The sequence below is a fragment of the Halichoeres trimaculatus genome, unplaced genomic scaffold (assembly GCF_033239565.1).
Source record: "Halichoeres trimaculatus isolate MK-OKI-2021-1 unplaced genomic scaffold, fHalTri1.1 fHalTri1_scaffold_10, whole genome shotgun sequence".
NCBI lineage: Eukaryota > Metazoa > Chordata > Actinopteri > Labriformes > Labridae > Halichoeres > Halichoeres trimaculatus.
Window position 1 is genome coordinate 8,308,390 of NW_027437187.1, and position 22,920 is coordinate 8,331,309.

The 22,920-nt window shown below is 38.9% G+C and overlaps 1 protein-coding gene across 1 annotated transcript in view; it reads left to right on the plus strand.

The window, feature by feature from the left end:
- Positions 1–22,920, plus strand: part of spire2 (spire-type actin nucleation factor 2) — a 49,228-nt gene that overhangs the window by 5,925 nt on the left and 20,383 nt on the right. Inside the window, exons 2-7 of the mRNA XM_074676875.1 lie at positions 9,714–9,757; positions 11,475–11,879; positions 14,661–14,741; positions 14,857–15,021; positions 18,223–18,309; positions 20,677–20,794. Of these exons, the coding sequence (XP_074532976.1) occupies positions 9,714–9,757; positions 11,475–11,879; positions 14,661–14,741; positions 14,857–15,021; positions 18,223–18,309; positions 20,677–20,794 (900 nt within the window). The remainder of the gene's footprint in view (positions 1–9,713; positions 9,758–11,474; positions 11,880–14,660; positions 14,742–14,856; positions 15,022–18,222; positions 18,310–20,676; positions 20,795–22,920) is intronic.

Consider the following 22,920-nt stretch of genomic DNA (forward strand, 5'->3'; position numbering starts at 1 on the left):
CTCTCTGCTCTGTACAAGCTCCTGAGCTGCACAGACTTTATTTTCCTGCTACGTTAGACCTGTGCTGCCACCAGCTGTCATCAGGCACACACTCACACACTCGGTGTTCGGGTCAAATATACAAGCACGAAAATCTGAGTTTTATGAAATACAACAGAGAGGAAAACAAAATTGCTGGAAGTAAAGATAATTTATATATTCTGCTGTGTTCAGCTGTTTGTAAACTGTTAGGGTCAAAAGTATCCTGCTTTTCCCCTCTGCATGGTGAACAAACAGAGTTGGTGATAAGATGATGATGATCTTTATGCCTGTGGTAATAAAGGTTAACAATGATTCACACAGTAAGCTTAAAGTACGAACACAAAGTCCAGTTTGACATCGTCTCCCTCTGATGAAACCAGCTCACAGAGGACAGAGAAGGAGTGTTTCAACTTGCTTCTGCAGGTTGTTGAAACACTCCCAAAAATTAGATTGCAAGGTTTCTCCTCTGCTCCTCAGAACAACCCAGCATTATGATCACTCAGAGGAGCTTTGACGCAAGTCAGTACATCACAGTGCGCTCCCCCTGTCTCCCTGTCTGTCTTAGGTTAAAAAATACCTCCCTGGATCAGCACCAGAATCAGAATCAGTACCAACTTCCTACTATACTCAGACTTAGGAGACATTTGTCTTGGTGCTTTGGTGCCAAATGGTTTGCAAAACAGAGAAAAGAGAGTTCACAGCAGGACAGACGCGCAAAATGTATCTGAATATTTATGTGCAATAAAAAAGGAAAACAAACTTTACAATAAGAAATTTAGCTGCCCCATATTTTAATCATGGACATAAAAAAGTCAGTGCTGGATGTGCAAAGTAAACATGCTCATTTTTCAAACCTCTGCATGTTCGTTTGATGTGGAAATCCCTGAATCTGTCTGTAAATTGATCAAACACTCTGTTCTAAAAATAGGAAGACATCTTCTCAAAACTTGCTGATGATGAGGTCAGCACATAACTCTAGTTGTTGCATCTTGACTTATCCATCAACTCTCTTCAGCTGTGTGTTTATTCCAGCACCTTGCAGGACAGCCAGACAGCTGGTGTCACAGACTGAGGAATTCTCACTCCATTAATGAGCCTCTCTTTTAGGGGTGGGTAAAAAGATTGATTAATCGATGCATCGCAATATTTCCTCACCCAATTCAATATCGATTCAGCAAATCCTCTAGATCACTTCGCCTCCTGGTAAGTTGGGGGGGGGGGTGCTGTGCGTGTTATTTACATTGTATGGACGGGGGCTGCACAAGACCAAACAACTACAAAATGGTAGCCAAAGCAGCAGCAGAGTAAGGCCAGCTCTACACTGAAAAAAATGTTTTGTTGAATTTACCCAATTTTATTAATTTTAGCAGTTGTACGCAATATCTTTATCTAGCTCTAGATATTTTATTTAATCTTAATGTACATGTTATCTTTAAGTTATTTCAAACAGATAACATTCGTTGTTGTAACTCAAATACACAAAGTAGATTTTACTCAAATTTCTTAAGAGATCACAACTAAACCCATGTTAAATAATTTAAGTTGGTCCAACTATTTCTATTATTAGTTGCGCAATACAGAATTTCAAGTTGATACAATCCACAAAAATACATTGGAAACCTAAACTTGAATATTGAGTTGGATTGATTAAAAAAATTACTTCACTTCAACTGATCGAAGATTCCCTTTTTACAGTGCAGGTTATCCTCTGGCTCTGCTCTCTGATGAATAGGGCCTATTGCACATTGCTGCCACCTCCTGCTCTGGAGAGGTGTTGCAGATGGGATTCCTACCTAAACCAATTAGGTTGAGTTAACATAAAGTGATTTTGTTGTTTTAACAATTTTGCACATCATGCAGAAACAACATGTTTTAATCATGTTTAACCACTGAACATGGAAAAATCTAGTAGAAGCTACATGATTTATTTATGCTGATTGAACAAACACAAATGTTCCTTTTTTGAGTGTATCAGTTTTAAAGTTTGATGTTTGGGTTGTATCGCTTCAGAACGTGAGGTGACACACCACATATGTTCACATGGGCATGAAAATTGAAAATCGAAGCATTTAACTCACTATCAAATCGAATCGTATTAATATTGAATAAAATCGAATCACAAACTAAAGAATTGAAATTAAATGGTGAGGTTGTTAGCAGTTCCCAACCTTACTCTTTTTATTCATGTTGGGCTGTAAAACCTAGAACCTGTTGACCCCTGGCCTGGCTGCTCCCATGTCCATTTGCAGTTGTAGTAAAACAAAGTACAATCTGTTTCTGGTCACTTTGAAAGTTTTAGGCAGTTTCCATGCATGATTTCATGTCCTGCACTGCAAAAAAATGAAATCTTATCAAGTGTTTTTGTCTTGTTTTAAGTTAAAATTGAGCCACATTCAACTGATCAGTCCAGAAAAATGTCTTGTTTTAAGTATTTTAAAGACAAAAATGAGATCTGAATTATTTGTAACAAGTAAAAAAATCTGCCGATGGAACAAGAAAAAAGTTCTTGAAAATTAACTTAATGTAAAGTAACTTTCCCTTGTTCCATTGGCAGATTTATTTTTACTTGTTACATGCAATTGAAACCTCAATTTTGTCTTTAAACAACTGAAAACAAGACATTTTTCTGGGGTGATCAGGTGAATGTGGCTCATATTAAGTCTAAAAAGTCATCTACTGAAAATAAGACAAAAACACTTTCAGTTTTTGCAGTGCATTCAGTCTGCTTTTTGTAAATTTATGCATCACAGCTCTGGCATCCGTGAAAATTAGGATGCATGTGTATCTGCTGTGACCTGCTGGAGCAGGGGCGCAGCCAGACTACAACAGAGCAGATCCAGTGGGACCTCACACATTGACTTATGTAAAAAAAAAAGAAAAAGAAAAAAAAACTATCTGATCCGCTACCCGTCGAGAGCCAAACTGGTGATGCACATTGACTGCAGGGCTCTTCCAGATGGTTCAAAGCACAGTCGTGTTTGGGGGCAGGCCTCAAACACCGAGGTCTACTCAGAGCTCTGCCCTCAATAGGCCCCCAGAGTGCTGGCCAATCAGAGGAAGGGGGTTTGAGGAGTGGGGAGTCTCAAAGAGACAGCATCTTAAGGAATTGTTTCAGATGGAGGCTGGAATAAGAGTTTTCTAAAACACCAGTGAGAGAAAAATGGGGATTTTACTGAGCTGCAAATCATGTAAAGCTACTACAGGGGTACTAGGGACAGTATCAAGCTGAAAAAGGCACAATTCCCTTTTGATAACTAATGCTCTCAGCGCCATATGAACACAGTGCAAAGGTCACTTCAGATTGAAATGTCAGGCAAAGCTGACACAGACTTTGACTTCCACGTTTAAGTATCTGTGGAGAAAATCTTCTCTTCCAGCTTTGACTTTTTCTCCTTTCATTCTTCGTGTCTCTTTAGTAATGACCCGCCTTTGTCTTCATCAGCACATTTCACTCTCTGTCACTTTGTGGTCTCTCAACATGTTGTCTCCCAGACCTTATTACCATGGCAACAGATGGCACAGTCCATCTTGGGATGGCGTTAGTGCAGACCTACTTTGGATAGAGATTTATCTTTCATCTTCAGTCCAAATGAACTGTGTTCCTTAATGAAGAGAGCTCTGTGGGCAGCTGGCCGTCTCAGAAAACAGGGTCTGCCATGTGTCTGAAGTCACACGTGATGGAGCTAACATAAAAGTGACACTATTACATCGTAGAAGTGTTTTGTTTGGTGTCTGGTCTTATTAAAAACACTGAACGGTCATAAGCTTATGTCTTCATCTGCAGCTTTATTTTACTTCCTGTTTCTTTTTTTCCTTGGTAAAAGTAGACAGAGAGCTTTATTTCCCTTCAAGTCCATTTGAAAACAAAAACAGACTCTTTCTTTGGACTGGTTTGACATGTGTTCAGCCAGGGTTTTCCTGGTGTTCCTTTTGCTGTAGAGAAATTTTTCCATCATTACTGAGTTTTTACTGATTAGAATAAGAAACTTAACACTTCAGGGTTTCAGGTCAAAGTAAAGGTGGTAATTTGGAACAATAATGAACAAAAAGACAGTGTTCATTTCCTTTGTGTAAAAAATGAAGATAGCTTTTTGTCAAAAAAACATTTTTGTCATAACAAGGACACAAGAGTTTGATAAACTTAGGTTTTCTTTTAGTTCACCGAACAAGGATGTGAGAAATATGTTGGTGGCAGACCATCGGGTGTTCAAAGTCAACAACACTGCCATACATTTAAAGTAATGTGTTCTGACTTTGTCTGCCCCTTCCAAAGGACAGGACAGTGGATGGAGCAGGACACAGGGTGAAAGTGGGGTATTCATGGCATGTTGATTTGATTTATGGGATTATATTGGGAATTTACAATTGGGAACTTGAACGTAGCTAAGGCATGTATACTGTAGCATAATTTTGGCTAAGACAGCCACATTTAATGCAAGTTCACCTGAACATTTGTCCTATTCCTGACCACATAGCAGTACTTTGCTAAATGAAAGGCTTTTGAGGCCATACTTCCTTCAGGTGCTATGCTAGATGCCCACAGCACAACATCATTTAAGGCACCACCTGAGGGCTTCATGAAGTCAAGTAAGATGTGAAAAAAAAACTCAGAATATTACCAAATTTCTCAAGCCTAACTTCCCACAGAGAGTTTCTGCCCCTCTGCAACCCTAGCTATGACCTTTCCTTCCTCTACAGATCAGCAGGGACAGCACAGCAGAGTTACACTGGGAGGAGAGCCCGGGTTTAGCTTTTCAGCTTAAAGGCTGGTGCACATCACAGGATTCTCCAAAACTTCACACATTTAGAGAGCACACACTTGATGATAACAAAAGACAGATCACACAAGATTTCTCTCTCCTGATCTTACAGTGTGTGGTCTGCACTCTGAGGACACCTTCACTAACAGATTCTTCAACAGAGCTTCAGCTTCTTCACACTCAATATTCCAAATCTCATGTAGTAAAACGTGACTTTGGTGGAAACAAACCTGAGGGATGTACGGGAAAAAGCAAAGATGTTTGTTTTCGGACTCTAAAATTTAAAAGAAAAAAAAACCACACAAAAGGTAAAGGATTATAGAAAAGGTTGTGGAGACGGTGGGGATATGGGCTGTATGGATAACAGTGTGAGTTGGAGGTGAGTAAAGTCAAATTAAGTATTACAGATAGATTCTTACTTCCTCTTCGGTCAGTCAGCTGAGTCAGCTCAAATCTTGATTGGCTTTGCTCTGGTACACGTGACATTACGCGCTTTACCTGCTCGGCTCCTCTCAGAGCACCACACACACTACAGGATTTTAGTCGCGATTATTTAACATGCTCATTATCTACGATCTCTAAATGGGAGGCCTTCCAAGCAGCTCAGACCAGAAGAAATCACTGTTAATCAAGGTTATAATAGTTTTGGATTTTTCATTATAGTTTAGTTTTAGTTAGTTTTGACCTTTTATTTTCCATTACAGTTTAGTTTAAATTAGTTTTAGAGCAGGCATTCTAGGTTTTATTTAGTTTTGATTTTTGCAACAAGGCTTAGTTTTAGTTTAGTTTCAGTTTAGTTTTAGTTTTTCATACCTTATTAACCAGGTCCAGGATTCAAAAAGGTCAGAGTAAATATTTTGTCATACTGTTTGTTTTCCAGTCCAACATAGTGCTAACTGCTCAGTCAATGCTGATACTGAAATGTTGGCTGCTGCCTTAAACACATGAAAATAATATAAACTTTGTATAAAAAATATAAGCATAAATTATATAAAATAATGTTGACATAAATTACATAAAAATAATATTAACATAAATTATTTTAAAAAAATATAATATGAGCTTCAATAAATAAAAACTCTGTAACAATTAAACTATTACAGATGCTCTAATTCATTGCTCCACTACGTTTCATTGCAGCACAGCGCACAGCCAGTCAGTGCAGTAAACAAGCTCGTCCCAGTACACCGCTATGATGGTGCTGTACGGCACTGACAACTGCCGAAAACTGTCATAAAATTGGTTGGGAAAATGTGTCGGATTAATTTAAATCCTAAAGGCCATTAATATTGTCAGAAACGATAACTAAGGGAATTTTGTCTATCATTTTAGTTAATTTCAGTTAGTTTTGTGAACACAAGATACAGTTTTAGTTTACTTATTGTTTTTGTTTTCTTTTCTAGTTTTTATTAGTTTGAGTTAACTGCAATGTATTTTAAATTTTAGTTTTCCTTTTTAGTTTCGTTTTAGTTAACTATTATAACCTTGCTGTTAACACACCCCACACCACAGGAAAATCACACATGATGTCATCAGACAATCAGGCCTTTGCTGGCTTTGATCGTAAGGAGATCAGGATCCTATGAGGTTTGCCCTTAGAGTGGGTGGCTCAGGTTTGAATCCAACGTCTGGCCTCTTTCATGCTCTATCCAGTGTCCTATCCTCTCTGATCAAAGCTGTAGAAAGAAAAAAGTAAATAAAAAAAAAAACTTCTTACAACCCTGATGCAATTACAAATCAGCTGAAGTGATTTAAAGAGAATTTTTTCCTTTTTTTTTTCCTAAAAGTTGAAGTCCCTCGAGGACTTTCTAAGTAATCTTCAAAAAATCTCATGTCTAGAAATATGCCTTATCGTGATAAAATATTTAAAAAGAGATTATCAGAAACAAAAAAGGTTATTTCTAAATGCTATTTTTGCTGTGTCTGTTCAAACTTGATCAATATTAGCTCTGCTTGGTGAGGTTGGAGTTGGTAGATGAGCACTGGGAGGACAAACCCGGATTTACTGATGTTACACTTCACGGACACGTCTTAGAGCACCGGGCTGAGAGGAATACTGAACAGACAGTCTGCTCACCTTCTGGACAAGAAGCTATAAACTGAGCTTACAAATTTTGATTGTTGGAAGGTGTGGAAACTAGCTTTGCATCTTCATATTGACTCTTAATTGAATACACCCTCACAAATGATTTTATCCACAGCCATATCAGAGCTACTTATTATAAGTTTATTTCCCTCACAGTGTGTGATGATTGTCAAGTTGTTGAGTTGTATTTGGGGATATAAATCCTATCAGTAATTGATTTTTTGTGCTTTAAAGACTTCTTTAAAAGTTAAATTGAAGAAAAAAGCAATCCTCGCTCACACAGCCCTCAGTGTTTTTTTGTTTTTTTGTGTTTTGACCTGAGTGTCGGATTTCTTGGGAGTGTTTTCGATGTGGATTCCTCGCCTCATTGTGTTCACTGGTCTGAAACTGTGGGAATCTGGGGCAGGTATTATTTGAACCTGTCTGACAGGTTTGAAAGGGTTTGTGTTCACTGACTCCACAGGGAGGTGATGATGCTGGCGCTGGGGGTCATAATAGTGCATTTCTTTCCCTCCCTCAGTGTGGGTTGCCGCCTTTGTGGCAGGTTGAAGCAGTGATTGTTCACGTGGGGAGGAGGACAGAGATGTTTCTGTCCTGGTCTCAGCACTTTGTTCTTTGCTGTTGACACAGGAGGATGCTGACCCCCCTTCCTCCCATATCTGTGTCTACGTGGTCTGACCGTCTTTTTTTACTGCTGGTCGATCTCATCTCTCTCCTTTCATCTCTCCCTTCCCTCACCCTGATGTTTCCTCTCTCTCGCTGTCTCTTTGTCTGCGTCCCTCGTCTGCTCTCGAGTTTCTCCGCAGTGAGAGCTGCTGACCGAAGGCTTTCAGGTCTCTCGGGTGTCATTACTGACATCTGATCTGGGAGAAGGCTCTTTTTTACTCTCACACGCACGTTAACATGCACATGATACGAACATGCAGAAACACACTGGACTTAAAGGAGACTAAAAGCATCCTGAATCAGTTTTTATCGATGCTGTAAAGTTCAAAGCGGGATTGTTTGTGCCACATTTTGAGTTTTCTTCAGACTCTTTGCTGACTAATCACACAGTCTGCTGGAAGCTGCCCCGTGGCAACACTTTCAACTGATCCTCTTTATTTATCTCCAAACACAGACTGTGAGGATCACATTTGACATGACATATGAATGTCTTTCTTGAGACCACTGCAGAGTGCCGTCTGTTCATTAAAGCTTTAATGAAAAATAAGATAAGAAGCCCTGAAGTTACTCAAAGGTAAGGAAAAGGTTATTGCTGAAGAAGATCACTTTTCAAAAAGTGGAAAGAAATCAGGGCTCGTGTAAAAAAAGGTTCAGATAAAAAACTATGTCTTCGTCTTAAAGGGGCTGTAAGGAGTTTGAAAGTGATCTTGAAAAAGTTTCCCTTCTAGATATATGCCTGATTGTAATCCACACTTTAAAATTAGATTATTAGTGCAAATATTGCTGATTACAGGTTATTTTAAATTGCTACTGCTTAGCTTCCAGGGTGGGTCGTTAGGATTGGGTTGGTTTACAGCACATCTAGGAGTAGTATCAAGTAAAAAGTTGTGTTTTGATTTGATCTCCATTTAATTCCAAAACAAACACACACCTCACTAAAATTGATTTACGACAGTGTGCAGAGACTTCGGGCCAGGAGGTGGCGAGGGAGTCCAGTTAAAACAGATCCTCCTCACAGCATCTTAAAGAGTTTGTTTCCTCGTTCATGATTTTTGCCCATTGATTTGTTGTACATTCTGTTTGAGCACTCCAGGTCTGTGTCCTGTTGATTTTGACCGCACTGTCGTCTGCTCATTTTATCAGAAGTGAAGAAGTAGGGCTGCACGATATTATCGGCACAATATCGGTATCGGTTGATAAAAGCTTAAAAACACGTTTATTGGTATCGGCAGATATGAAAATTTCTGCTGATATGCACAGCCGATAAGGTGCTATTCAGTTAAGATTATTATTATTTTCCATCTGAAAAATAAGCTCCTTAAATAAAATGTAGCACTTCATTTATTTGCACTGCAGAGCTCTGTGTCTGTCACCAGGTTGTTACAGTAGCTCTAAAATAATCAAATGCAACTTGGTTATGTTTAAAAATGCATTGTACATTTAAAGTTCATGTGATCTAAAGAAATTATTTTTCTGTGTTTCAATACTGAATGTCTTGAGTTTGAAAAAATAATACATTTCTTATTTATGGTAAAATCAAATGTTTTTTGTCTTGTTTTATGTGTGTTTCTTAAACAAATGAGACCGTCACAATAAAAGTAACATATAAATTCCAGTACAGGATAGACTTAGCTTTCTTTACAGTGAAAAAAACAAACGAACTTGTTATTATCGGTATCTGCATCGATATTGGTCAAAAGGGGTTTCAATATATCAGCTTATCGGATATCGGCAAAAATCCAATATCATGCATCCCTATGAAGAAGGCATTCTACAAACACTGGTGTTTTTTTTTTCCTGGATTTTCAAACAAGTTTTTACCTACACAACAGACCTTTAACGTCATTTTTACTTGCACTTTGACTTTGTTGTGTGTGTTCTGGTTTTGTGTCAGGTACTTCTCCTACAGTCATCACAGATCAATGCTTTCATCCCTCTTTTATATGTTGGGCTAAAACCTTTTTCACTGACCATTCTTAAGAGGGAGGAGAGGTTGTTTTAAAAATCTTCTGCATAATTTAATAAGCGACAACTCGCTGTATAATCTTTGCAATTGTGATCTTTGTCACCATATGCGCACTCTGGTGCCTTTTTTTCCTCAAACAAACTTAATTTCCCTCATGATGTCTTAAGCGTGTTTAAGTCCTTATAAATGTTTATTCCTGTCTTTATCTCATTAGATGACACAGATGGATCCTCTTCACCACCTGCTGCTGAGCGTCAGGTAAGACATGAAATCCATGACAAAACAAACTGCTGACAAACTTTTATCAAGCGTAAAATGAATCTAACTTGTTATTTCCACCATCAACTGTGTCTTCTGCTTCTTTTTTTCAATCCTATCATCTCATGAAAGGGTTTATGTAAAATTTCGTGTTGAGAGTAAGAATTTAAGGAAGCCAGTATGAGATTGTTGCTGGTGAGAGACAATCTGTTTCTGCCTGGTTGAAGGAAAACATGATAGTGTTTGAAATATGACGGGCCAATACAGGGTGTCTGCAGGGTCTTAAAAAGTATTACAAGTTGATAAATCAATTTTGGTGAAATTAAGGCCCCCTAAAAAGTATTAAAAAGTCGTAATTGTGTTTTATGAGGTATTAGATTTTATAGGTATTCAATCTTTGACTCCAAAAATATCCATGAATATTTATTTTCCTCCTTGGGACAGTTCCCTGATTGGGACGTTAAACATTCAGTCGATAAAGTTCTAAAATAGAATAAAATAGAATAGAGTAGAAAAGAATAGAGTTACTTTATTGATCCCAAACTGGAAAATTGTTGTGTTAACAGCAGAAATTGATGCAGTCAGTTAAAAAAATACAAAAATAAAAAAAGAATAAAACAAATATATACATAAAGACTCTAGTTACAATAAAATACAACAATAAAGATTGTGAGAGGTATTTACACCAGCTTTAAATTAATGTCACTACTAGTTTCAAAAAGAGAAATTAGATACCACATTAAAGCAATTCACACAATCTCAGGCCCATGTTCTAAAATTTGATAATGATGAAAAAAATTATTGTTTTTTTTCTGCAAGTTGGCCTTGAATAACTGCTGTTACTTGTTGTAGGAGTGTCCATAAACCTGCCTTTAGTTTCATTTGTTCTTTCAAGCTTTATTACTTCCCAGCTTACTTAATTTCTGTAAAATGCAAAGTACATCTGTGAAAGAGGGGTTGCCAACTGAACAAACTACTGAAAGTCATGATAAAGTCTTTAAGCTTTTTGAAAGGTTTTTAAAAAAGTCTTAAAAAGGTATTGAAATCAACCTCAGGATTTTAGCATATAATAATAATAATAATAATAATACATTTTATTTGGAGGCGCCTTTCATGACACCATATACCCTGTAATAAGATGATTTTTAGATATGTGTATTGAGCCCAACCTAACCATTGACTGTATATTATTATGGACGTTGTGCTGCCTCCTGACGCAGTGAGAAGTGAAGTCAGACTAACGCCTCATGAGCTGTATACAGAATGGACAGCGTGGCTTTGCCTTTTACCATTGTCAGTGACAAGAGTCTAGAGTCTAATCTCTTCTTGGCTTTCCCTTCAAATGTATTTTACTATTACTGAAAAAAAATGCACAAAAACGGCAGCTGTCAATCATCGTTAAAAGAGTCATACACCCCAGTTTTTAACATTTCATGACTAATAATTTTTTTTTTTTTTCAGAAAAAAAGGCGACTTGAAAACAATGCAGTCCAATACTATCTTTATATAACTATAACGATTAGATATGAGAAACATTCCTGGGAAGTAAATTTATTTTTCAAAGTTTGACCAGGCACAGCCCACCTGGAGTGACTGGAGAGATTTTTTGACCTAGACTGCAGCCAGCCACCAGGGGGAGCAGTTTTGGCAGGATTATAATTAGGTCCAAGCGTTGATCTCACTGGCCTCTGCCTTGTCCTTTGTTTGCCCCCTCCAGGTGGTCCAGTCTCTGGGCGTGACCATCTACCGAGCCCTGGACTGGGGACTGGATGACAGTGAGGAGCGGGAGCTGGGCCCTCAGCTGGAGCGCCTCATTGAACGTATGGTGGGCGCAGACCAGGGGGGCGAGGGTGACAGCACCACCGGTAGTGGAACAACAGATGAGGGGTACAGCGGGCAGGAAGAAGAGGAGGAGGAGGAGGAAGATGAAGAGGAGGAGGAGGAGGACCAGGAGGGAGCTTCAAGGCCAGTGTGTACCTTCCGTCAGGTGATGGCCCTGTGTGCGTCTCGACTGGCTGACCCTAGTCTGGCTCCAGAGCACTACCAGGCCGTCTGCAGGGCTCTGTTTGTGGAAACTCTGGAGCTGCAGACCTTCCTCATCAAGATCAGAGACGCTAAGGAGGTCAGTTCATCTCTACACTGTCATTTCTGTCGTTTTCAGTTTAGAGATCTTAAGGGTCTGGCTGTAATGGTGGTTTGATGATGCACAGGAGTCTTATCAGCATAACCCCGTCCCTTACAGAATAACTGATTAAAAATCCTCATTTGTATTAGCAACAGAAGTCCCCTGGTTTGCTTTTTTCTATTAACACAACTCTCCTAATGGCATCACCGACTTTGTAAACAACAGGAGAAAGCATCAGTGCCAGTTTCTGGTATTTGAATAATCAGTAAATGGTTCTCAGAGGCTCTCTTTGCTTAAAATACCCAACTCTACTGCATAATGTTGTGCAGTCTTATTAGCAGATGCATTATGTTTTATGTTGTTTTGCCTATTAAGCCAGGTCAGGAGTGTCCATCTTGATTGCTGTGAATGCAGCAATGCATTCACAGCATATGTTCTTCTGTGACAAAAAAATTTCTTCTTCTTCTTCTTCTTCTTCTTCTTCATTCTTCCCCCTGCTTTTTTGAACCGCTAAAACTCCAGCAAACTTCAACAGATTTTCACCGTTCAAACTTCAAAACGTGTGTTTCGGTGGGGACAAGGGGGCTATGTCTCTTCAGAAACTTTTCACGAATATTTTCCGAGATATTCAACGATTTACGAAATTTCGGTCCCATAGAGATGAATGCCAAATTTTCAAAATTTCCTCTCTTCAGGACATTTTTTCAGCCTGCTTCAAACCCTCCTCATTCAGTCATACTTTCAGCTACAAACTCCATTCAAACTTCAAAATATTCAGCTATAATTTGGCTTCATTCAGTGGGTTTGAAATGTTTCCTAGCATTCATAGTTTCTTCACAATGACCCTTCAAGGGTCATGATGCATTTCAGCTCTTCGAGCGGTTTAACATTGGTGTGTATTGGACGGAATGTTTCGGCTTAGAGTGGGAGAGGGGGAAACGAAACCTGGAAAATTTCTGGGTAAACTGTTCTTCTGGTCACAATTTTCGCTCCACATAGGCATATTATATGTCAAAATGGAGGAGGGCTTGTCCTGCTTCTGACAAAGTGGTTTTTAAAGCAAAAGGATGGAGCACTTTTTCACAAAATGGCCAACTGTCATGAGAAGTTAAAAAAAAAACCCATATACCGCCATGTTGATTCCTGAGGGGTTTTCTCAGAGATCAGTAAAATTTCCCTCATCTATCTATCGCTCTCGTGGGTTCATTTCTTGACCTTCATGCATGAAATTTAGATCGACAGCTTCCTCTGGGTCTCAGGATTCCTACGGTGTGTTCATTTTTATTCTAGCCCTCACGGTTTTGGCAAGGTGACAGGAGATTCAGACTCTTGCTTTGCCACAAAATCTTCAGAAGATTACAGTAACAAGGGCAAAGTTCTGCACCTGCTGCCTTTAACGAGCTGGTCACCATGGAAACCTTTGATCTCATGCAGCTGTTTATAGTAACTCATCAAAACATTCAGGAACAATGACAAGCATGTGTGTGTTAATTTATCAGTGATCACCAATGCAAAATCTGGCTTCAGATAAGCCTCAGCAGACAGGTTTACATGATTGAACACACACACACACACACACACACACACACACACACACACACACACACACACACACACACACACACACACACACACACAGGGAAAAAAGTATCATACTTTAACAGCATTTGACTTCCATTTCCCTGAGTCAGCTCCTTATTTTCCTAGATTTTTTTCTTTAAATTTAAATTCCTTCCTTTAATTCTTGAATTGATTCAGCCATTCAAACTTTTAAATCCAATTTTAGATTACACTGATTCATGCTTCATGATCATTCTTTTTGTCAGAATTGCAAGCACCTTTACACCCTGATTTCGAAGGGAATGTGTTGGGAATCAACAGACTCCACCAGCTCTCTGATGGCAGTTGGTGAACAATGATCACCATGGCAACATCTGGCTTCAGATGGGCCTCAGCCTACAGGCTTACATGGTTAAAAAACTCACACACAGGACACACAGGATTACATTTTAACAGGGTTTAAGATAGCCGACTTACATTTACTCTCAGTCAGGTCATTATTTCCATCAGTGTTCTTTAAAATTTGATTCATTCCTTTAATTTTTGAATGGACGCAACCATTTCCACTTTAAATTCATTCATCCATTCAATTTATTGTCCATTTATTTCCTTTCATCCAAGAGTTCATGGCAGGCTAATTCAGCATTCTGCATTAGCAGTTGAGCGCAAGTTGAGCGCAAGCTTACAGGACTTCTTTGAACAATTTTCAGACATATCCTCAGTCATTCATGATCAGCATTCTGCATCAGCAGTTGAGCACAAGCTTTTCAAGACTTCATTCAACCATTTTAAGACATATCTTCAGTCATTCATGTTCAGCGTTCTGCATTAGCATTTCAGTGCAAGCCCTGCATGACTTCATTCAACCATTTTTAGACACATCTTCAGTCATTCATGTTTAGCTTCTGCTGTAGCATTTCAGCGCGAGTTATCTAAGACTTCATTCAGCCATTTTCAGACATATCTTCAGTCATTCATGTTTAGCATTCTGCATTAGCAGTTCAGCGCAAGCTGCTTCAGCATTCTGCATTCACAGCGCAATTTCTTCAGAAATTGCTTTTCTAGTTTGAATTAAGATCCAAAGTCACCTAATGCTTGTCCAGGTTCAGCATTGCAAAGACTTTATGAAACATGATGCAACAACAACAGCTCTCAGACGTTCACTAATTCAGAGATCTTCTATCAGTGATTTTTCTCCTCCTGACTCCTGCTGCACAGATGCTGAAGAAGATCTCCACACAGGAAACTGTGGAGGACAGATCGACAGCTGAGCTGGACTCCCTGAAACACAGAGACTGGGTGAGGCGAGCATGGTGTGACAGCAGGAACAATGAGAGTGTGTGTTTGACTGAAGCAGCCAGTGTTGTGGTGTTGACTCATGCAGATGTGTGTGTTGTTGTTGTTCCCATGCCAGGCCAGGCTGTGGGTGCAGCTGATGAAGGAGCTGCGGCAGGGAGTGAAGCTGAAGAAGGTGCAGGAGCAGCCGTTCAACTCTCTGCCCACAGAGTTCAGCCTCACTCCCTTTGAGATGCTGATGCAGGACATACGAGCTCGCAAGTTCCAGCTGCGCAAGGTCATGGTGAGCGGCGAGGCTTTAATTTCAAAACCAAAGAAAGAATCAAAGAGAAATCCAGATTTTTAATCAGCTATGTTGGACAGTTGTATTTGATTTAGTTATTTTTTTATAGCACATATAAGAAATGAAACATGAAATGAACTACATAATGGTTTGTTAAAAGAACAAAACAAAACTGAACAAAGCAACAAACAGTAACATAATGATATGAGCAGGAGGGGCCAATAAAACCCACAGTGGCTCGTTGAGTGGCCCTCCTAGAGACAAGAACAAAATATACACACACATACACACAAATACACAACTTTAAAGATCCCTAATTCTGATTGGTTAAAACTCCAGAGCTAATGTCATTTATTTCTCACTGAAGTCTTTGTAGCTGCAAACCCCCACTTTTGTTTTATTTTAAATGGTTATTGGATTTAGGGTTTTATTACTGTTTTTGTTTTATTTTTGTTACTTTTTTTCTCTTTTTTTGTTAACTTGTCCTGTCTAGCATCACGACAACAGAATTATGGTCTGGCTGCCGTATTGTGCAGAACACATTTACTTTTTCAAGAGGAGCAGTTTGTGTATAAGGCTCCCCTTGAGTTTTAAATGATACTTTTTAATACTGTTTAGCAATTTCTTTTTCCCGTATATTACCAAGTTTAAAGATTACTGCTTGACTGGACCAGGGTGATAACAGAAGAGAGGAAGTGACAGAAGGAAAGAGTGTAAAGAGGAGAGACTAGACAGAGAGGGAGAGAGAAACAACAAAACAACAGTAGAGAGAAACCACAACATCTGAGCAAATGACTACAGACAGGAGAACCAAACAACTAGTTGCTGAGCCTGAAAGGAGACAGTATCCTGAGGTCTTTGACACCATGATCACTAGGAGCTCCTGTGGAGAAATGAACTGGAGAGATCTTAAGCAACAGGGAACACATAAACGAAAATGATTGAAATATACACTCAGTGCCCACTTTATCAGGTACACCTTGCTAGTACGGGGTTTGACCCTCTTTTTCCTTCAGAACTGCCTTAATCCTTTGTGGCATAGATTCAAAAAGGTACCAGAAACATTCCTCAGAGGTTTGGTCCATACTGATAGCATCACACAGTTGCTGCAGATTTGTGGGCTGAACATCAGACCACGCAACGTTTTTCCAATCTTCTATTGTCCAGTTTTGGTGTTGCTGTGTGAATTGTAGCCTCAGTTTCCTGTTCTTAGCTGACAGGAGGGTCACCAGGTGTGGTCTTCTGCTGCTGTAGACCATCTGCCTCAAGGTTGGATGTGTTGTGTGTTCAGAGATGCTCTTCTGCAGACCTCGGTTGTAACCAGTGGTTATTTGAGTTACTGTTTCCTTTCTATCAGCTCCAACCAGTCTGTCCATTCTCCTCTGGCATTTTGTCCCACAGAACTGCTGCTCACTGGATATTTTCTCTTTTTGGGACCATTCTCTGTAAACCCTAGAGATGGTTGTGGGTTAAAATCCCAGTAGATCAGTAGTTTCTGAAATACTCAGACCAACAACCATGCCACATTCAAAGTCCCTTAAATCAGCTTTCTTCCTCATTCTGATGCTATATATATGAGTTAAATTAGCAGGGGTATTGTGTCATTTGCTACAGCTGGCATCTACACCTGGATATATTTCCTGCAACTTTTGATTTTGAAAAATGAGCACAATGCTAAACTCAGTCAGCTCTGAAATTGATAAAATATTGAAAATAAAGAAAATTTAAGATAAATTCACAGGATCCACATAAAAGACTGACTGAATGGATTAGTCTTTAGTTACTGTTTAGAAGTATAGACACTTGTAGCTCCTCCCTGATCCTCTGACAGACTGTTCCACTGTCTTGGAGTGAAGTGCTTGAAAGCAACGTCACCAAATTTCCCTCTCTCCTATGAGGAGCAGCTAAAAGAGAAGAGCCAGAAGACTAAGAAGGTCTACCTGGTTCATAAACTTATAGCATCTCCGGCGTGTAATCAACCCAAGGCCATGGTGATGTAAGAAGTGATAAAATAGTTTTAAAATCAATACAATATCCTCCTCTGGTTCATTCTTCCAGTCAGTGTTGAAGATTTTAAGTACTTGGGTGGGACAGCAGCATCCAGAGATGTACGTTAAAAATGTACCTGAACCTCACATGATCCAGAGGGACAAGGGAAAGCAGGAAAATTGTCCTGGGACATTACATCAAAATTTGAAATTCTTTTTGGAAATCATGGATGATGCATCCCCAATTCAAAAAGGAAAGGAACCGCCACAGTCCAAAGCCAGCATCCCTCATGGTCTGGGGATCTTAGGTGTCCATGGCATGGGGAGGTGACACATCTGTTAAAGCCCTATCAGTAATGGCATAAATTCAAAAAAGATATATACAATGCCTAAATCTAAACATATGCTGTCATCAAGATGTTTACTTTTTTGGGATAATCTTATATGCTTCAGTCAGGCAAAGGAAAAACACATTGTGCACAAAAAACAACAGCATGGCTCTGTAGTAGAAGAGTCCAGGTACTTTCCACCTACTAAACAATAAGAGAAGAGGTGATGCAACAGGCTGGTTAGCATGTATCTGTCACAACTTCTACAAAACACATCTCTGTGTGCAGACATTTGTCATTAAACAGTGAAGTTTTATAGATGCTCAATTGTTAGTGCACTATCAGCAGTAAAGACTCATCACATGCATTCATTGGCAGTCACGGATCCATAGTTCAGCCTCAGATCACAAATATTAATGAAGTTTTCTCTCGGCCATCTGTTGTTGTGGCAGCAGCTCCATTGATGTTTGCCAGACTGTGCAGTTATTTTGGAGCACTCTGAAGCCTTCTGTCATCTCTTTGTTTGGATTTTACTGGAAACATATGATCTACAGGTGGGAAGGAGCAGAGGAAACCACCTCTCTGTTTTAAAAAAAGGGAAGAAAAACATTAAGTGGTCACAAAATATACATTGCTGGCTGATTTACTTGCCCCATGTTTAAAGATCTGCGTTATATGGCAGTGCTGGTGGCTATGAGTATGCTCTGGAGACACACAGAGTTAGTGGAGTGTCTCCCTCCATCTGTTGCTGTCACATATAGTCCAGCATCTCTCTGGCAGTAGAAAAGAAAAGCTATTATTTTAGTGAAGCCTTTGAGGCCTGAGCTGCCACAGTGTCAGCTGTTGACTTTCTGATTTATGGTGTGTCTTTTTTGTCTCCTCAGGTAGATGGTGACATTCCTACCAGAGTGAAGAGAAATGCTCACGAAATGATCCTGGATTTCATCAGATCAAGGCCTCCTCTCAAACCAGTGAGTGTGTGACTGTGGGTTTATCGATGAAATATCAGGTTGTTCTTATTTTGCCAGGCTGTGTTGAAACCCGAGCTTTAAAATCTAAGTTCAGAGTGCCAGGATCTTTATCAGGAGGATTAAAAACTTCTTCCTTCAGTCAGCACATTAGCCAGTCTCCTTTGTGCCCATCCTGATCATAATCCTCAAAGAGCACAGACCTCCTCAAAGCATATTGTGATTGTCACCAACACTTTAGTCCTACTTTAATGTTATACTCTCTTTCAGCAGACTGTCTGCTACAATTTGGTGTTAGTTGCAGGTTTGTACAATCATTTGTTCCCTGACAGTGTTGAAGATTATGATGACCCAGTACATATTTCATATTCTGGATCTTAGTATCCAGGATATTACCAGGATCAGGATCGTACTTTTACATCTGTCAGAAATTATGGTGACCTTGTCTTGTATTGTTTTGCAAAGCAATCCAACCATTTATCGTGGAGTCATAAACACATATGGTGAAAACAGCCCTATCTCACAATGATAAAGAACCCCTGAAAAAAAATCCTGGATCCAGACGGTGATCCAGATCACCTCCAAAATTTAATCACTTCTTCCTTATTCCATTTTGAACATTTCCTGAAAATTTCATCAAGATCTGTTTGTTAATTTTTGAGTTATGTGGTTCACAGACAAACAGACAAACTCTCCCAAAAACATCACCTCCTTCGCACACTTTAATTTTTGGAACAAAAAATAAAATTTGTCATTGAAAAACACCATGAAACTGAAAAAAAAGAAACGTTGGCATTGAAAAACAAGTATTATAGTAAAATTAAATGACTTCATAATAGGTAATGGCATTTATAATGTTTTTATTAAGTTAAAGAAAAGGACATTAAAGGTTTCTCTTATTTCATTTTGATATTATTTAATTAAAATCATTTTATATTTATTTTACATGTTGTTGTTTTTTACCATTGACAGTTCATAATTTCCATTATGATCTTTTTGATGAGAAAAACATGCTACATTAATGCCATTATAATTTTTTATAATGAACGTTTTTCAATACCAATGTTTCTTTTTTCAGTTTCATAGTGTTTTTAAATGCCAAACATTAAAGGTCTTGTTTAAGCTCCACAGTAAATTAACATGAGTGAGCCTGTGAGATCATTGGAAACCAGGTCTCCTTTTGGTAAGAAGCATGAACTGCGCTCTAAAAAGAGAGCTCTTAAAAAGACGGATGGAGTTTTTAAAATTGTAAGTTATAACTTTTCCGTTTCTCTGTTAACATGAGGGTTATCTCTTAATGTTTTTATTTATGAATGCTACTTTGGAGGCAGTGAAGTTTGTCCGTGTAATCAAGTGTAACACTCCAAAAACTGAAATTAGATATTAGAAGACAAAAACGATTCCTGAATTGCTTGTGAAGAATGAAAAAATTGCAAATATGGAAAGAAAAGTTTGTTGTATCAAGACCTTTCTCTTGTTTCAGGAAAGCTGAAAAGTAGTTTTGTTTTAATCCATTTGCAAATTATCTTAAGCAACTGATGACTTTTCCACTCAGCTTGTCTGTGATACAGAGGGTCCATAAAGTCTCTACAATTTAAAATATCAATCACAAAAGCACATGAACAGACAAGTATGTGGAAATTGTTCAAATGAGGTGTAGAATTTGAAGTTTTTTTAATTCCTTTAATTGGAGAACTAATTTTGTAGGACGCTGAAAGCTTCTTCACAGTCGACATTTAGTGAAGACCGAGTGTTCAGAGTTTTATCTGAAGGCATTCTGGTCCTTCACCAGAGTAGATCCATGTTTGTAAAACCTCCTCAGTTCATCAGGAAAATGTGCACGTTTTCTAAAGGGATATATATATTTGCACACGCGTGTTCATTACACTACACTGCAAAAAACTAAAACCTTATGCAGTGTTTTAGTCTTATTTTCAGTAGAAAATGCTTTTTTAGCCTTGATATGAGCCTCATTCACTTGACCAGTTCAGAAAAATGTCTTGTTTCAAGTTAATTCAAGACAAAATGAGGTCTGAATTGCTTGCAACAAGTAAAAGAAATCTGCCAACTGAACAAGAGAAAAGTTACTTGTATTAAGACTTTATTCTAATTGAAAGCAAATTTTCAAGTGAGATTTTTTCTTTTTCCTTTGGTTCCTTTGATTTTTTTACTTGTTATAAGCAATTCAGACCCCATTTTTGTCTTTAAATAACTTGAAATAAGACATTTTCTCTGGACTGACCAGATGATTGTGGCTCATATCAAGTATAATTAGACTATTTTTACTAATATAAGACAAAAACACTTGATAACATTTCAGTTTTTTGTGATCTAGAAGACTGATTCAGTCCAACTTCCTGTCTTTAACAGGTTTCAGAGCGCAGCCTCCCCCCTCCTCCCCCTCAGCAGCCGTCCCTCCATGACCTGGTCCTGGCTGAGATCAAGCAGGAGAGAAAGCTCAGGCCCGTGGACCCCTCAGACTCTCGACGTAAGATCACTACACAATTATTCATTGTCATGTTTCTTTTCTGCCACCATAAACACATGAACATCAGGGATGTGCTTCTCTCAACAAAGCTCTGTAAAGATCCAGAAATCTTTACGACCATCTCTCTGTGAGACAACTTTTCAGTTTCTGTGAGGAGACGGCCCTGATAATGTCAGTCAGTCTGTGACAGATGGACACGCACCATGTGAGGGAAGAAGTTTGTCATACCATGCTCACTTTCAGTGAGTAGAGAAATTCTTAACTCGCCCTGCCCCACTCTCTACTCAGAGCCAAGTGTGGCTGAGGTCACCCTGGTCTCAAACTGTGTCTGTGTTTAGCTGAGTTGGTACAAACAGCTCCAGACAAACACGATCTTTTCTGCCAGTTAACAAAGAGGGAGCCAGAGCTTTGAAAACTGTTGTAAAGAATAAAAATCAGCCATGAAAACGTAATGAGAACATTCAGCAGCATGAAACCTGCTAATGTGTCACACTGCTGTGTCACATTACAGAGCAGCAAATGAGCACACACTGATGAAATGGAAATCTAACTGTTTGTGTCTTATTCTCATTAAAAGTCTCCTGTTTGACTTATTATGAGCCACAGTCAGGTGACAGGTCCAGAGAAATGTTGGATTACAAGATAAGAAAAGATGAAATTGACACCTGAATTCTTTTGTCTGTGGGGTAAGATGGTTGTGTTACCACATTATCAGTACTTCTGTAAACACGTACAGTTTTCTTCCCCCGTCAGCAGATTTATTTTTACTCTTTAGCAATTCAGGCACAGTGGCTCTCATTTATCAATCTTGTGTGGGAATTTGCTAAGATCTGGGTGTGAAAATCAGTTTATGGCAACGTTTACGTCTGATTTATGAAACATGTATACCAGGGCCAATCACGACGTACGCCTGATCAGCTGTTGATAAATGTGGCAGCTGAAAACAATCGTAATTTACATAACACGCCCCTAAACATTCAAGGTTCAGCTGGCCGAACCCACGGGATTTACGACATGGAGGGACGCATTACAGGAAAAAAGGAAACTTCTCCATGCTGGTAATCGACAACACCATAGCAACAGAGGTAGAGAGGAAATTACACCGCGTTGTTTGGCAGCCGGAAAAGTAGAGCAAATCAGAAAAACTCACCTGCAGCTGTCAGCAGCGTGGATGTGACAAAGTAAAATACAGCAGAGATTTAAACATTTAATGTGCACAGCCTTCGTTGATACCTTGATTAATTGAATTAATGAATGAATTAATCCGTGATGTCTGACTATTAGAGGCCACAGTATTAATAAATGTTTCTGTTCAGGTTCAGAAACGTGGAAAGTTGTCTTTTAAAGATGTGTTTGAGCTCTGAAAGAAGCTGCAGACTCCAGCCTGAACCTGTCACAGACTGAGGAGGGAGTGGAGCTGAAGTGTGTCGATCATTCTTACACACGAGTAGACCAGAGTTTATGATTATTCATACCACCAGACAAACACATAGGTTGTGATCCCATGTAAATGAACGTCTTTTGTTGTGAAATTGTCACTTTTTCGCACACAGTTCACGTTTATATGGTAATATTGTAAGGATCAATATCATCTAATCATCTTCACAGTAAATCCTGTAATCAATAGCTTCCTTAAAAAAATCTGTTCTAAAAGTTTGATCCAGCGTCGTCTTCTCTGCGGAGATTTTATCATGAACATGGGAGTGCATTAAAAACCAATAACAGCTTCTCTATTTTTTAAATTTTCTAAGTAAACCGATAAAGGAAACACGTTTTTTTAAATGTAGAAATCTTCTGACAGCTCACGCTGCTCTTTCATAGAGAAGTATTTTATAGAATGGCAGAATAACAGTGAACTGTTAGAAACATTCTTGGTGTCATATCTAACTCAAGGATCTAAGTATTAATCTAAGATCATCCGTTTTTATTTCCGAAAATGTTTTGTGCTCATAACTCTCCTCCACAGACAGAATTCCCTCGCCGCACCCCGCTCCCCACTGACATGAAACTTGCATACACTAAACTCAGACCTGGCGTGGGATTTGAGCGTACCCGACGCCCACGTTCAGATTGATAAAAGCCGATCTGTGCTGGAAAGGAGCGTACACCCATTTTTTCAGGCGTAA